At 31.3% G+C, this 15,228-nt stretch overlaps 1 protein-coding gene across 5 annotated transcripts in view; it reads left to right on the forward strand.

Annotated features, from left to right (window-relative positions):
- Positions 1-14,857, forward strand: part of LOC123704975 (protein cab-1) — a 101,850-nt gene extending 86,993 nt beyond the window's left edge. Inside the window, exons 5-9 of one of the 5 annotated variants that reach the window (XM_045653496.1) lie at positions 1,213-1,296; positions 2,759-2,923; positions 4,075-4,248; positions 11,427-11,526; positions 14,115-14,857. In XM_045653496.1, coding sequence (XP_045509452.1) covers positions 1,213-1,296; positions 2,759-2,923; positions 4,075-4,248; positions 11,427-11,526; positions 14,115-14,219 — 628 coding nt within the window. In that variant the 3' untranslated portion in view covers positions 14,220-14,857. The remainder of the gene's footprint in view (positions 1-1,212; positions 1,297-2,758; positions 2,924-4,074; positions 4,249-11,426; positions 11,527-14,114) is intronic. The other 4 variants (XM_045653498.1, XM_045653497.1, XM_045653499.1 and 1 more) reach the window with 4 other exon arrangements.
- The last annotated feature ends 371 nt before the right edge of the window (positions 14,858-15,228 follow it).

Consider the following 15,228-nt stretch of genomic DNA (forward strand, 5'->3'; position numbering starts at 1 on the left):
TAACATATGCTTTCTGATTTTTTCCTTTTCGCTGAGTTTCCCATTCTTCTATACATTAAATTGAATTGTATAGATATGTGCTATAAAGTAAGAAATACTAATGATTAATTTAATGTATTTTATAACATTTTTTTTACGACAATGGCTTAAGATTTTACTTTAAGTTACGTTAATAGAACAAAAATAACCTTAAAAAATAATTTTCATTTTCAATTTCACAAAAATACGCATTTTCGTAGACAAAGAAAAGCTGTTTATCATGAAAAGTCACTACATTTGAATGTGTGCGTTCATTTTACGTTCATTTCACACTTGAAAGTGTTCGAAACCACAGACCTATCTCTAATAAAGCGTGTCATATGTTATGATAGGTATGTTTGGAATACAGTTGAATGTACGAAATACAATTTATGGGTCAGCTCGTTTATCTCACAGTGAATTCGAGTCATTGTACTGCGAGATAGTATAGATACTGTAGTGATTCTCAATAGACAAAGGGCACTCCCAAACTTTTATAATATAATAATATGTGTGTGTAAGTTTTGTGTTACACTGGACATTGTCGAATAAGTTTTTTTTTATTCAATCAAAGATTAAGCAATATTATTAAGTTATCTATTAAGAGCAAAGAATATTTTATCATGTATCTGTTTTATCGGTTTTTCTTTACATTTAAAAGATCATAAGTATTAAGATTTCTGAAATGGATATATATGATTCTTCTCCATAAATAAGTGTAAGAAAAACTGAATCACATATTCTGCCATGTTATATATATCGTAACATTTGCCTCAATAATGTACATTTCATCATAATGTAACATTTTATTTTCTCTAATGTCATATATTTAACCGTGTAAATGCATTACATCAACAATTTAATGTACAAACGCCATGATAGCTCGACATCGTTCAGAAATCGTTTTAGCTTCAATAAATTGTAAAACCACTTTACAAACTGAACTTCGATGATTGGATTCTATTTTTTGCGTCAATTAAAGAACGAATATTAAATAACATCCGCTCTTTTTTCCCGGAATTTAAAAGTTCATAAGTGCGAATGGGATAGTAATATTGTGTAAAAGAGATGTCATTCCAAAAGCTGTTCCGATTTGATTTTTCATTGGCGCGAAAATCGAAATATCAATCTCGCGGGAGTATTATCATGGCGTTTTTATGAAACTACGAAATAGCTATACAGTATTACTTCCAGGGCTAATAAGGTCTACCGTATACCTGTCTCCTTACTGCCAACAAATCTGCGCGTGTTGAAAATATCACAGGCTAATACGGAGAGGTGAACTTTATCGACTATATTAGATACCTTCCTAGGATCCTTTAGAAGCATGGAGAGACGTCAAAATTAGGAAAGCGATGACTTTGGGATGGGTTCTTAATTGTAACAGACTCTTCAACAGAAAACTTTCAGTAAAAATGATCTAATTAAAAGATAGAGAATATCACTTTGCAGACGGTACGGAAATCGAATCGGAAAAAACAGGATTCTCTGTGAAAAGGAAATTAATGAAAAAGAACGTATTCACTCAAACATTCAATATCTTTTAAATAAATCTCTTAACGTATTTCTTAAAGTACCGTAAACAATTAAGAAGTCTCCCCAAAGACGCCGCCTAACGGTAAACGTCACACAGTGCCTTTCCAGACGAAGTGAAGCGACATTAGCACGGTAATGCGACGTAATTAGTTAATTCTATTAAACCTTACACAGACCGGTAACGTAGTGCCGCCAAGCCTTGACTAGACAATTTATTTTTACATTTTCTAGAAGAGAGGCGATACAAAAGACACTGAAATACCCCGAGGAGTTGTTCTGCGCTGTTTTAACTGATTTATTTTTATTAGTAAGTAGGTCAAAGCTTTTTACGCCAACGATACCAAGGGATTTAATTTAACCGCTCACTGATAACTATCTAGCTATGTATACGTCCTATGCAGAAGTGAGAACTGTAACTTGTATAACTTTAGAAACAATGTCAGACAATTTAATCACTCTATCGTGGAAGTTCAAAGGCGAGCAACTCCGAGGCACTGCTGTAAGGCACTATATCAATAACGTCATATTACCGAAGTTGCGACACTCTCGTGTGCAAAGGCCAACAATGACGATCCACAACCTCCATCCTGATCCACCACTAGCAGATATCCCGGTGTTCGTCTGTATATTTTGCAATTTGAAGAGCACTTCAAAATTATCATGACAAAAACGAATTGGCAGTATAGGAGTTATGTATAAGTTCGCTTCTTGTTTTGTTTGTGAACGCATGTGTTTATAATTAAGGTTATTTGAAACTGTTGTGTGAGCAATACGAGCATGAAATCACTACCTATAGAAATTCTCAGAAAACCAATAATATGTTTTCAAAAGATTACTTTCAACCAGGTCATTAAAGATTGAGCGAAAGCTTTTCTTCTCTCATTATAGCGAAGATTCCCCTCAATAAAGATTCAGATAACTGCTTTTGTCGCCGCGATTTAAAAGCTATCCATCTGTTCAACGAATTGGCGAAAAAATTGAATTGAAAATAGTGCATTTAAAATTCTTTATGAAAGAAGATTATCGTAATTTATTCCTTTTGAAGTAGTAATTGATTTTCCTTGCCTAAATTTAAAGCTTTAATTTTCCATTTTGGACAAAGATTTTCGATAACTTGGTTGAATCACTACCTTTTTACACCTGAGCACAGTATAAACAGAAGAGGCAGTATACGCATGAAATAAAATGGCGATTAATCTATTAGCAGCACTGATGGGGCCACGGGAAGCACGATGAGGCCCCACCACATTCACATCATAGAGACGGTGAACCCAAAACCGGTGGATACCATCTACAGCAACGCTCTGCTGGCAGCGATCGGCGCGGCCGTGTCCATGGCGCTAGTCGGTTTGGTCTTCGGATGGTATGCGTAAGTTTCCTTCCATGTATCATGTTTTATCATTCTTATAAGCTCCATAGAGAAGTTCAAATGGAAGAATTGAGTAGTTAGGATCCAAAAGAAATGTTAAGGAATGACTTTTTATAACAATTATTGGCACGCTTTCACTCTATATTTTGGATTAGAGTGATTGATTGTCAACTATGCCAATCAAAAATGCGCGAACGGATACAAATTATTTAAATTTCACGTCACATGTACGAGGTTTGGTCTATCCGCAGCTAGAAGATATCTCAAAAAGTAAACATGTTATGAATTACCACTTAACACATTCATTCCTAAAAATTACCTTAAAAATAATATTTCGAAAAAATGCATAAATGAGACGTTTTAATGTAACCATTAACATAGCCATTAAAGGTGTCTTCACAATAAATTTAAAAAGATCTTGGTTGATCAAGACAACCATCGGAGGTATGCAATTTGCCCACTACTCTGTGACCCCAGCACGTCTCAGCATGATACCTCGCACACAAGTTATCATTCAATTTATTTTCCGCTAGATAATCTTAGATTAAATTGATTAAGTAGTTTCCTTAGAGCATTTTCCTTTGTACTGTATTTTCAAACATATTTCATGTGTGTTTTATAATGCGAACTTTACTGACACAAACTCTTCTTGTCGTGTATTTACTAACCTATTTAATGTGTGTTTTGTAATGTTTGAAGTGAACTAAACTATCTTTTCATACCTTTTATATTCGTGTAATAATCATCTAATAACATCATTATGACATATTTTAGCTATTCTTAGTTTCTAATATTTAAATAATAAATATAGTGCCCAGTTATACATACCCAGTGCGTATTAAAAAGTTTTAATTCATAAAAATATGTGATCGCCTCAAATCCAAATCAAAACGGCTACATATACCTAACTTTAAAATGTTAACAATGAATACAATATATATGATTCACACTAAATATTAAACAAGGCGTTGACGAAGGCATCTTTTAAAAATAAACAAGAAGACTCTTACGTCGAATACGTCGCAAATTAACGAAACGTTTCTAAAAACTCACAACCACTATCACATTTTAGTTTCACAATTATGTATGATTTAATTATTTTTTTACTTCAACTATCAAATCCGCTTGAGTCCAACTAACGTGCATTATAGTATCATATATCTGCCCAGTCTCTCGAAGAAGGCTAAAGCAGCTGCTGACGTGGACTACCCCGCGTACGGCGTCACCGGCCCCACCGTGGACCCCAGTGGCGACAGGAAGCTGGCCCACTCTGCCCATATGTACCACTACCAACACCAGAAACAACAGATCTTGGCTATGGAAAGGTAAGACTTGGGAAGACCCAGCAAGGCGGCTGTTGAATTGTAGCTAAAGTAAAATTAACGGAAAGTTAACAGGTCTTTAGAAGAGCAAGGCGACTGTAGTAATATGGCAATGAGGACAAGTACGTAAGTAAGACATTGATGTGAATTACTTCTCTTTAAATTATAATTTGAACCCCCTTTCGCACTCGCCTCCAAATTGCCATATTCTGTATTATTATTTTTTGTTATTTTACCCCTGTTTTTTAGTATTTCTTGTATTACTTTTACTTTACTTAAAATGTTTTAAATAAACAAAAATTTTAACGCAATAATAAATCTTATTGTACTAAATCTTTCACTTATTAAGATTGGGAAAACCTTTTATAAAATTGATATAAAAATGAAACAACGAAAAACTTGTCTTGTTCTTTCCTCGTGGCTTAGAACGGAACACACGCTAAGTCTTATTTATTCATAGTAACAGAACAAAGTTTCTTTAGGTCACCTAGTGAAGTTTTATTTTTTTCATATTTAATAAGTTACCTTTTTGTTTCAAGCAGTATCGATTTCTTTCAGTTTAGCTTTGATGATAATTGCGACAGTTGTGCCCCCTTTAAAACCACTAAATATAAAGTGACGTGCCCCCATCTAATATTAAAATCTTCATCGAGCAATTTAAATTAAATCTTGACCATAAATAAGAGTTTTAAAATAGCACAGTTCAAATAAAAACTGAATGCTCCAGTACATACTCGTTTAATATAAAAATAACTGCGTTAAAAACAACCGACTTCAAAAACGGAAAAGTAAGAAATAAAAAAGATTTGATATTATTAATTACTACATATTATTTTTATGTGCTATTTACTAAAAAGGTTTGATGTCGGTGCATGGGCTTAATACTAAGTGCTTAGTGTTTGGCACCGACTTCAAACCTATTTAATAAATAGCACATAAAAATAATATGTAGTAATTAATAATATCAAATCTTTTTTATTTCTTACTTTTCCGTTTTTGAAGTCGGTTGTTTTTAACGCAGTTATTTTTATTTAATACTTTTTAGTGTATTTTTCAACACGAATCAAACGAGCCCAAACTCGATAAAGTTGAGTCAATATATTACTGAGTTCCTATGGCCACCTTCCGATTCCATCATCAGATCAGCTCCATGTCATGATAATGTTTCATCGCTATCCAATTTATATTCGTATACAAAATTTCAGCTCAATCGGTTACCGGGAAGTGAATCAAAGTTACTTGCTACATTGAAATTAAGTCATCGAGTACAGACAAAAATGCTCATAAAATAAAAACTACTAGGCCTAGCCGAATAAAATTTTTATGGGACCAATTCGACACCATCCCGCATCGAACAAAAAAAGAATCACGTAAATCGGTTCAGAAACCTCGGAGTAATCGGTGTACATACATAAAAAAAAAAAAAAAAAAATATACCGGCCGAATTGATAACCTCCTCCTTTTTTTTGAAGTCGGTTAAAAATTTATGAATCATTAATATTAACAGTACACGAAAACTTCGTAAATATTACACAACAAAAATACATTTTCCGTGAAGTTATCCAATAACTTTAAACCAAAAAAAATGGAAAATTTCATATTTCGTTAATCGAAAACAGATGTAAACTTTATGATACAATATCACATATGAAGCTATATGTAACTTGAAGCAATGCTGATCTTTATTCTTCAACTTGGCTGCATCGTAAATTCACTTAAGATAACTTGGCTGCCATCCGACTGCGCTTAAGTACGTTCTAAGTTATTCCCAACTCCGCATTTCACCGGCGATAGATTGCTTTTGAAGTTGAACTTGGATTTTTATGTTAAAACGGATTAAATGTTTTTTTATATATTTTAAGACTTTTTTTTTAAATAATTGTGTACTTGGATCAAGTTCTTATTGAAATAACTAAGTACTTAATATCTAGTATTTCGGTACTTATAGGTACTAGTTTGTTATACTTTAAAAAACAAAACGATTAATTATAAATTAATATATTAGAAGGTTTTGTGGCATTCTATAAAATGTATGTATTAGTTAGTAGTTACATGTTAAGAACTCAAAGAACAAATTCATTTCCAAAAAATGATGCCAAGACAGGATTCTAAATACACTTCCCGCATCTTATGTTAAAAAGTATACAAACTCTATATTATAAATTCAAATATTTTTCAAATATTCCAAACCAAACAACGAGATCATAAACTTCTTCCATTATTTTAGTAAATGAGATTACAAACTTTTGAAGAATACGTTATACGGAACTATTTCGCAGAGCGAAAGCTCCTAGCGACACTAGAGCTGCACAAGTTTCTAGCTATTTGCTTTATTTTTATAAAATTTTCTTTACAATTATTTAGTTATTAGTTATTAGTTTGGTGATGGTAAATAGAATTACAGTTGCCACCTCGCATAAAAAATGAACAAAAGATCTAATGTCGCCGCTAAATTGAACCAAATATTTTTATCCACAATCTATTTCTTTCAATTACTACTTACATAATTGTAAATTAAAACAAAATATCAAAAACACATGCAATCCAGCTTCCTTGAAGCACTCTAAAATGTTGTAATAAAGATAATTTAGACACTAGTTCTAGAAACCCCACGTTTAGTTTTTCGTTTGAAAAATATTTCACAATTATTTTTCAGTAAATAAAGTCTAAAAAAATCTTATCATAAAAACATACTTCCCTTCAAAGCGCTCTTGAATTTTGTAATAAACAACAATTAATGCACTATTTCTAGTAAATTTCATTTCAAAAATATTTCATAATAATTTTTCAGTAAATTAAATGTAAAAAAAAAATCATAAAATCAGAGTTCCCTTAAAAGCGCTCTTAAATTTTGTAATAAACAACAATTCGTGCACTATTTCTAGAAAATTTCATTTCAGAAATATTTCGTAATAATATTCCAGTAATTAAAACTGACATAAAAAATCTTATAAAACAGTTTTCGACCAAAAGCACTCTTGAATTATTTAATAAACAACAATAATTATTAGTTCAATAATTCCAGAAACTTCCAGTTGTATTTCATTTCTCGAGTATTTCTTAATATTCGAAGTTCGTTTCAATCTGTAATAAAATATAATTTTATTTATAATAATAAAGTATTATCGTATTTACAACGTTCTTTCATCGCAATCCATGCAATTAAAACATACAATTGTTTTAATTTACTGGAAATTGTATTATTAAATATATTGTATTTTTAACCGACTTCAAAAAAAAGGAGGAGGTTATCAATTCGGCCGGTATATTTTTTTTTTTTTTTTTTTTTTTTATGTATGTACACCGATTACTCCGAGGTTTCTGAACCGATTTACGTGATTCTTTTTTTGTTCGATGCAGGATGGTGTCGAATTGGTCCCATAAAAATTTTATTCGGCTAGGCCCAGTAGTTTTTATTTTATGAGCATTTTTGTCTGTACTCGATGACTTAATTGGAATGTAGCAAGTAACTTTGATTCACTTCCCGGTAACCGATTGAGCTGAAATTTTGTATAAGTGTGTAAATTGGATAGCGATGAAACATTATCATGACATAGAGCTGATTTGATGATGGAATCGGAAGGTGGCCATAGGAACTCAGTAATATATTGACTCAACTTTATCGAGTTTGGGCTCGTTTGATTCGTGTTGAAAATTACACTAAAAAGTATTAAATAAAATTAACTGCGTTAAAAACAACCGACTTCAAAAACGGAAAAGTAAAAAATAAAAAAGATTTGATATTATTAATTGCTACATATTATTGAAGTCGGTGCCAAACACTAAGCACATTAGTATTAAGCCCGTGCACCGACATCAAACCTATTTAATAAATAGCACATCTAAATAATATGTAGCAATTAATAATATCAAATCTTTTTTATTTTTTACTTTTCCGTTTTTGAAGTCGGTTGTTTTTAACGCAGTTAATTTTATGTATACACTTTACTATTGAAATAAAAACTTTTCACGAAAAGCTAAAACGAATATCGAAAATATAATGAATGCGGTCACAGCAAGGGTCACAGATAATAAACATAACCTCGAAAAACTTCAATGTTATTTTGTAATATTTAATTTATTACAATTACGTATTTTGTAAGTTACAGAAGAATTAAATTAATTGTAAATACATAATATTTAGCACTAAATAAAAATGACAAAATATTTTAATTATTTTGTTATTATAAAACTCATCTATTTAATAAAATTATAAAACCATTAATGGAAATCCATAATCCATAACAGTTCCTTATTTTAAAAAAACGTAGCTTCTGCAAAATTGAATATTCTTTCCAAAATAAACAAATAGGATAATGGATGTATGGCTCTAACCACACAAAACATTTCCTGGCTTAATAACAACGTGAAGTTGATTGATTTTTATTATCTGCGCTCATATTTTTAAGCTCCTCTCACGGATTGAATAAAATTATCCATTCATGAAATTTTTAGATTGAGAAAATATGAAAACAAGGTACATCAACTTATGAGTATCTTGTAAAATGAATTTAGAAATAAGAATAGAATATTTGCTCTTTGTTATTGAAAACAAGATTTTTATTATAAGAACACTAGCTGCTCCGCGCGGTTTCACCCCCGTGGCTCCACTCCTGTTGCCCGTAGCGTGATGAAATATAGCCTATAACCTTCCTCGATAAATGGGCTATCTAACACCGAAAGAATTTTTCAAATCGGACCAGTAGTTCCCGAGATTAGCGCGTTCAAACAAACAAACAAACAAACAAACTCTTCAGCTTTATAATATTAGTATAGATTATCTGTATAATTATAAAGTATCTAATAATTTAGGTTTATTTTTAATATATCAATGTGAAATATGAACTTACAAGTCTTCAATGAGTTTTAAAATGTTATTTCTTTTCAAACGTCGCGTAGGAAAGTTTCTCAAGTTTCTACGAATGTCGTTGACCTTTTGTTTCAAGTCATAAGGTAAAGTACACATTTAACTCAATTTTATTATGTAGGTACCTACACACGGGTCTATTATTTGCCGCAATCAATCATATCCTGAGTGGCAATACCAACTTATGGAACACTTTTATTTGGGATTTTTGTACATAACTTTGTGATATTTATAAATAATTCCACATACGTTATAATTATGTAAATAATGAAGTTTGTATGCGGTATTTGAACGTGTTTGTTTGCCGCAGTTAATTATACTATCATTAAGGTATTAAAGTCTAACAGTAACCGCACTCGTCTAAAGTGTTCTTAATTCTACATTAAATAACATTTTCACAAATAAACTGTTTAAATGTTTTAATATCTACATGAAAATGTATGTTTAAAATATTCAGCTAACCATTGCAACATCCTATAGTTTAATTATATACATTCCGCTTGTGGCTAGCGTAGTCCAAAACTTAACAAATTATAAACTAAAACTCATTGAATCATTCCATCTATTTAAGAAACCGTATCAAAATCCGTTGCTTAGTTATAAGATCAAAGCTTATATAAAACAGACAGAGAGATATGACGTATAACACAAATATAATAAAACTGAAACAAGACTATACTTTAAAAAACAAAATTATATGAAAATTATCCATCGAACTAGCTTTGAAAATAATTGTCCATTCCATGTAATATTCCTATGTCAAAGCATTACTGCTATAATCGCGTGTGAGAGTCAATCAAGTATTAGTGTAAACTTAATCGAGTGTGATTTGCTAAAGCCTAACTTAGCAAACTTGCATTTATATATATAGGAAGAACAAAAAGGGACCTAACATTGATCCCAGTGGAACACCAATGACAATTGACGCACTGCTAGAACTATCTCCATTAACTCGGTCTGCATCCTATCGTGCAGGTAGGAGGCGTGATAATTCCATACTGATTTTACGCAATAAAGTAGAATTGTCAATGCAGTCAAATACATAATAATTTGAATAATCAAACAGCTTTGACTATAATTGTGCAGTAGATATTCCTATGTCAAAGCATTACTGCTATAATCGTGTGAGAGTCAATCGAGTATAGTGTGAACGCAATCGAGTGTGCTTTGCTAAAAGCTCGCTTGGCGTGCTCGTAATAGAAAATACGACATAGGAAATGGAAAACGCTTTCTTGAATGTCACAATATTAAACTTAGGTATATGAAATAACTCAGGAAATATAAAATAAAATTTGTCAAACTGGCAGCTTTTATATGTCTGGAATACTTGTCCTTGTGTCCCTTTTATAAGAATTTTAAGTGTTATAATAATGTTTCTTATGGGGTGATCGAACTATGTTAAGATCTAAAAAAATAATAGCAATAAAAAAAAACATTTTTCCGCTGAAATTTTCAATTAATTCGGTAAAAAGCTTTTTGCCACCTCATTACGCTCGCGATATATTTTAAATACTTTTTCTTCTTAATTATCTACAAACCCCAATTTATAAATTAAAGTCTTGAATAAATTCGCAAATTTATCATAAATTCCTATTCATAAAAAGGAACGTTACTATGAACAACAGCGAACATTTTATGCTACCAATTTCAATGACCTCAGTTCAAAATTCAAATGCCGATACTGTTAAACATTGCTTCGCTCTATGAAACTTAATATATCAATCCATGCCTCGCTTCATTCGCACCCTTCTGTTCAATTACGAAGCAATTACGACATGCATAGAGTAATATTGTTAGGCGTCTGTTTGTATTTGAACTGTAACTAGGTTTAATATTGCGCATAGGTTATATCTTCGTCACGTAGTTCTGTGTTGAATTTACATATTGTTTCGTGAAATTATGTTACTCTAGATAACTAGTGTTTCTTTACAATTGAAAAGGGTCAAAATAGGGAAACATTTTTTTATTAGTCTTTCGTATTACTTCTTGTTAACACATTAAATTACCATCTCAATGGCAATAAAAAAAATTGTACAAGTTGTGGTCATACAAAGTTTTTGATGATACCTAATATGTATTTTGTAATCTATCCTGTATCTAGAGTGCACAACATGGGATTGTTAATACTTGGGATTGCAGAATATATTTATATTTCGAATACATAAATAACAAAACTAATCAAGATTTATAAATTGTACAAATATCACAAAACAAAGGAGGTTTCCGAGGTTTCAATCGAAACAGCGCAGAATGGCAAGAAAATTTAAATGAGCAAAATATCCCTCGCCATTTTAAAATAAATGAATTGTAACAGGAGCTGCATGGGCCGCAACGGATCCGTGTCTGACCCGGAGTCGGAGGACGAAAACGAGGAGGGAGACTACACCGTGTACGAGTGTCCTGGATTCGCTACTGTAAGTTTCTTCTTAGTGGGTCTTCACAATGGGCAGAGTTGGGCGAGTACAAGCAATCATGGTGGTAGAGCCTAATGGTCTTACCACAATTTAAACATAGTCTAACTTTAAACCAGGGATCTGTCACTTTAATAGTTGTATATGTGAAATACGACCAAACCAAATTAAGGCGTACCCGCGCTTAATGTTAAACCACAGATTAAACCCTGTCTAAAGTTTTTTATGGTAAGACAGTAAATATCTATGCTCGCTGTCATTGTAGATATTAAATATTCTTGATTCATAATCACCGTCGGTTCCAAACATTGACGATCATTTGTTGGGCCAACGCTGCCCATTGTGAAGAGCCATAACAGTTATTACGTTTGCAAAGAAAGAGCTTTTAGCGGTACAGTTTATATTACGATTGAAATGAAACCGTCAGGAGTATTGAAATGATAATACCTTTTTATAAACTCGTTTTACTCGGATTACGTGGTTTAAATATAGTTCAAAATTTGAACTTAATTTGAACTTCAAATTAAAATTATGTATTTTTAAGAATTAATGTGATTGCAAAGATTTACAGATAATACATAAAATGTACATTCATCGAATAGATATACAGATATCTTAACTACTGGATGGTGGAAATCCGTGGTGGAATATAGAGTATGTATATAGTATATTGATTTATAGATATTTACTAAAATAAGCCTCAAATCACAATATTATAATTTTGTATCCATCTTGTCTATTTTTGGCGATATTGGTCTCATTTTTATACCCGTCATGGATACCCAAGATCCCCATTTGACCTCAAATTCTGAATAAAACCACTAATCAGGTCAAATTATCGGCCATTATTGTACTATTTTTACGGGACAAAAGCCACGAATACATACAACAATAGTTTCCATAATATAAAACAATATTGTTACCAGTGTGGGAAAGGGATGGCGCTAGACGATCTATATAGCTCTGACATTTTCCCACATTGGAATTAATATTGCTTTAAGGCGTATCTCAGCTGGATTGTGCAGACGTGATCAGAATAATTTCTCCGTACAGAAATGTCGTTCGTAATCTAAGCTTCGCAAATCCAAGACAGTCTCCTTGCATGACATGCTGAACGTGCCATGCTTGCAAGATCGTGTTACTTATAGAAATGCACGGATTGTTCTCTATGAATAAAGTTTTCATACTCTTTTAAAGTTGTAATGTACCTACATTATAATAGCTTTCCGCCCGCGGCTTCGCCCGCGTTTTCAAAGAAAAACTCGCATAATTCCCGTTTCCGTGGGTATTTCGGGATAAAACCTAAATAAATCCAAGTTACCCTCTATATGTGCGCTAAATTTCATTGTAATCGGTTTAGTAGTATTTGCGTGAAAGAGTAACAAACACACACATACACATCTATCCTCACAAACTTTCGCATTTATAATATTAGTAGGAACTAGGATAGGAATTAGGATATAGGTAATATTATAGGCACAATGAACGAGTGAGGTAGTTAGTATTAGGATACTAGATATAGTTCCTAATATTATAGTTAATTAGTATCCTAATACTAACTACCTCACTCGTTCATTGTGCCTACAACTTTATTTTAAACATAAATAGCAACGTCGTTGCATGGAAGTAATAAAAGTCAATATTTTAAAAGTTTCACGATCTTCCGCAGCTTTTCTATTAAACTTTATAAAATCAATTTACTAACAGTGTACCTACAAAAGTTCTAGTTCTTGTATTTTAAATACTTTATGTATATTTTAATTAATCAGGATAAAATTGTATCGTCTTCGTGTAGATGTTCATATAAATAAAATAATAATGTCGTGAATGTCAAAAAATAATACAATTAGAGATGCAATTGTTTGAATCGAAATGTATCGATTTTTTATGATGACAAACAGTAGATATATATTAAATAAAAAAAAATGTGTGCGTGTACTAGTGTACACACGTAAGAAGTGAAACTTCTTTATGACCTTATTTTTCAAAAAATAATTATGCAACTTTACAGAAAACGTCGAATCACGCGTGGTAGGCATAATAAAAAGATGGCGCGTAACGGAAAAATGTCACGCGTAACGAAAAAATGTTACACTACATTTTTTTCCAACCCCGATAAAGAAGTTTCACTTCAAAAAGAAATATAAAAGGTTCCAATATCACATACTCATTATAAAATACATCATCTCCGCTTACAGCTAAAACTTCTAAACACCGGATACATAGAGATTAAAGTTTTGCTACACATTTTAGCTTTTTACACATAGACTATAGTTAGTCAGTATAACAATTTAATTACAGAAGTTTAGTTCCAACGTAAATAATACTAAGCTTAAACTTTTAACTTTATTTAACTTTATTAAAAACTCTTTTTTATATAGATTTTACAGAATAACAATGTAATACGTCTTTCTTAGTAGCTTATACAATAGATGATAAAAAAGTAAGAGCATATAGTTTAATCTTTATAGTAATTTAAGTGATAATACTTTTGAGCACATCATTAAAGACAGAATTTGACATTAAACAAAAAACAAACAATACAAAAAAAATTGAAAAACAGTAAAACATAGTTCAGTGTATAATTTCAGACTGGGAACATGGAGGTGAAGAATCCCCTCTTCAACGAGGAGCCGACACCAGCCTCGCCCGCCAAGAGCGAGGAACCAACCAACCAACCCAAAGATGATGAATAAATTCGATTCTACCGTTACGTATTACCATACTGTTTACGTCAATTTACTATACTGTGTCTACATAGCTATCGTTTCATTAGCAACAAAAAAAACAACAAAAAAAGTTACTTTTATTATGCGTTTTTTTTTTAGGTACACAGTTGGACTCTAGATTTTATATATGTTCAGCTTTTTTATTGAGTTCAATAGTGTATTTTATTTAAATGATTAACATTTATATTTGTTGTTTCGTTGTTATAAAATATTTATTTGTAAAATTCATGTTACACTTTAATTGGCCTATTCCTAGTCAAAATTACAGGTTTTTATTACGCTAAGTTATTATCATATTACAAATATAAAAGATTTATTAATCGTTACATAGAGTAAGAAAATATATTATTCGCTTCAAAAGATTTGCTCGGTGTTAGTTGTAAGAAAATTATTTACAAGTATCAAATATTATCGTAAGAAACTTGACTATGAATTTATGAGAATGTTTTAATGTACCAATAGGCTAAGTGTGCTCAAGTCCTATGCTTTGATTGTGCTGGTAACAAAAACTATCACAGCCTCACAAACTAAAGCTTTTGACATAAAGCACCATAAAATAAAATAATTTACGATTTTACGAGATTTTTTTCAAATTCGATTCCAATTGGAAAATGTTTGATTTTACTATTTTTCGATTTTGCGATGCTCTTTCTCAAAGGACCAAAAAAGCATAAAAAATAATTGTTTTTTTTTTCTTTATTAAAATTTGCTTTGAAGTGATTTTAGAATTAGGTTGTGTTTACAGTTATTCATTGTTTATTACTCATACTGGCAATACAATCATAAAACTGTATTGCCTTTCAAAAAAATATTTACAATCAAAACGTATAACCTCAAATTTTACAGAAATTATAATACCTACATATCCATAGCACAATTTACCTTTTTAACAATTTATCAAAGTATGCTTATAGAATATATTTATTGATGTTATAGTTGTTGCAAATGTATGCATATTTAATGTTAGATGTAATTC

Source organism: Colias croceus, chromosome Z, assembly GCF_905220415.1.
Source record: "Colias croceus chromosome Z, ilColCroc2.1".
Lineage (NCBI taxonomy): Eukaryota > Metazoa > Arthropoda > Insecta > Lepidoptera > Pieridae > Colias > Colias croceus.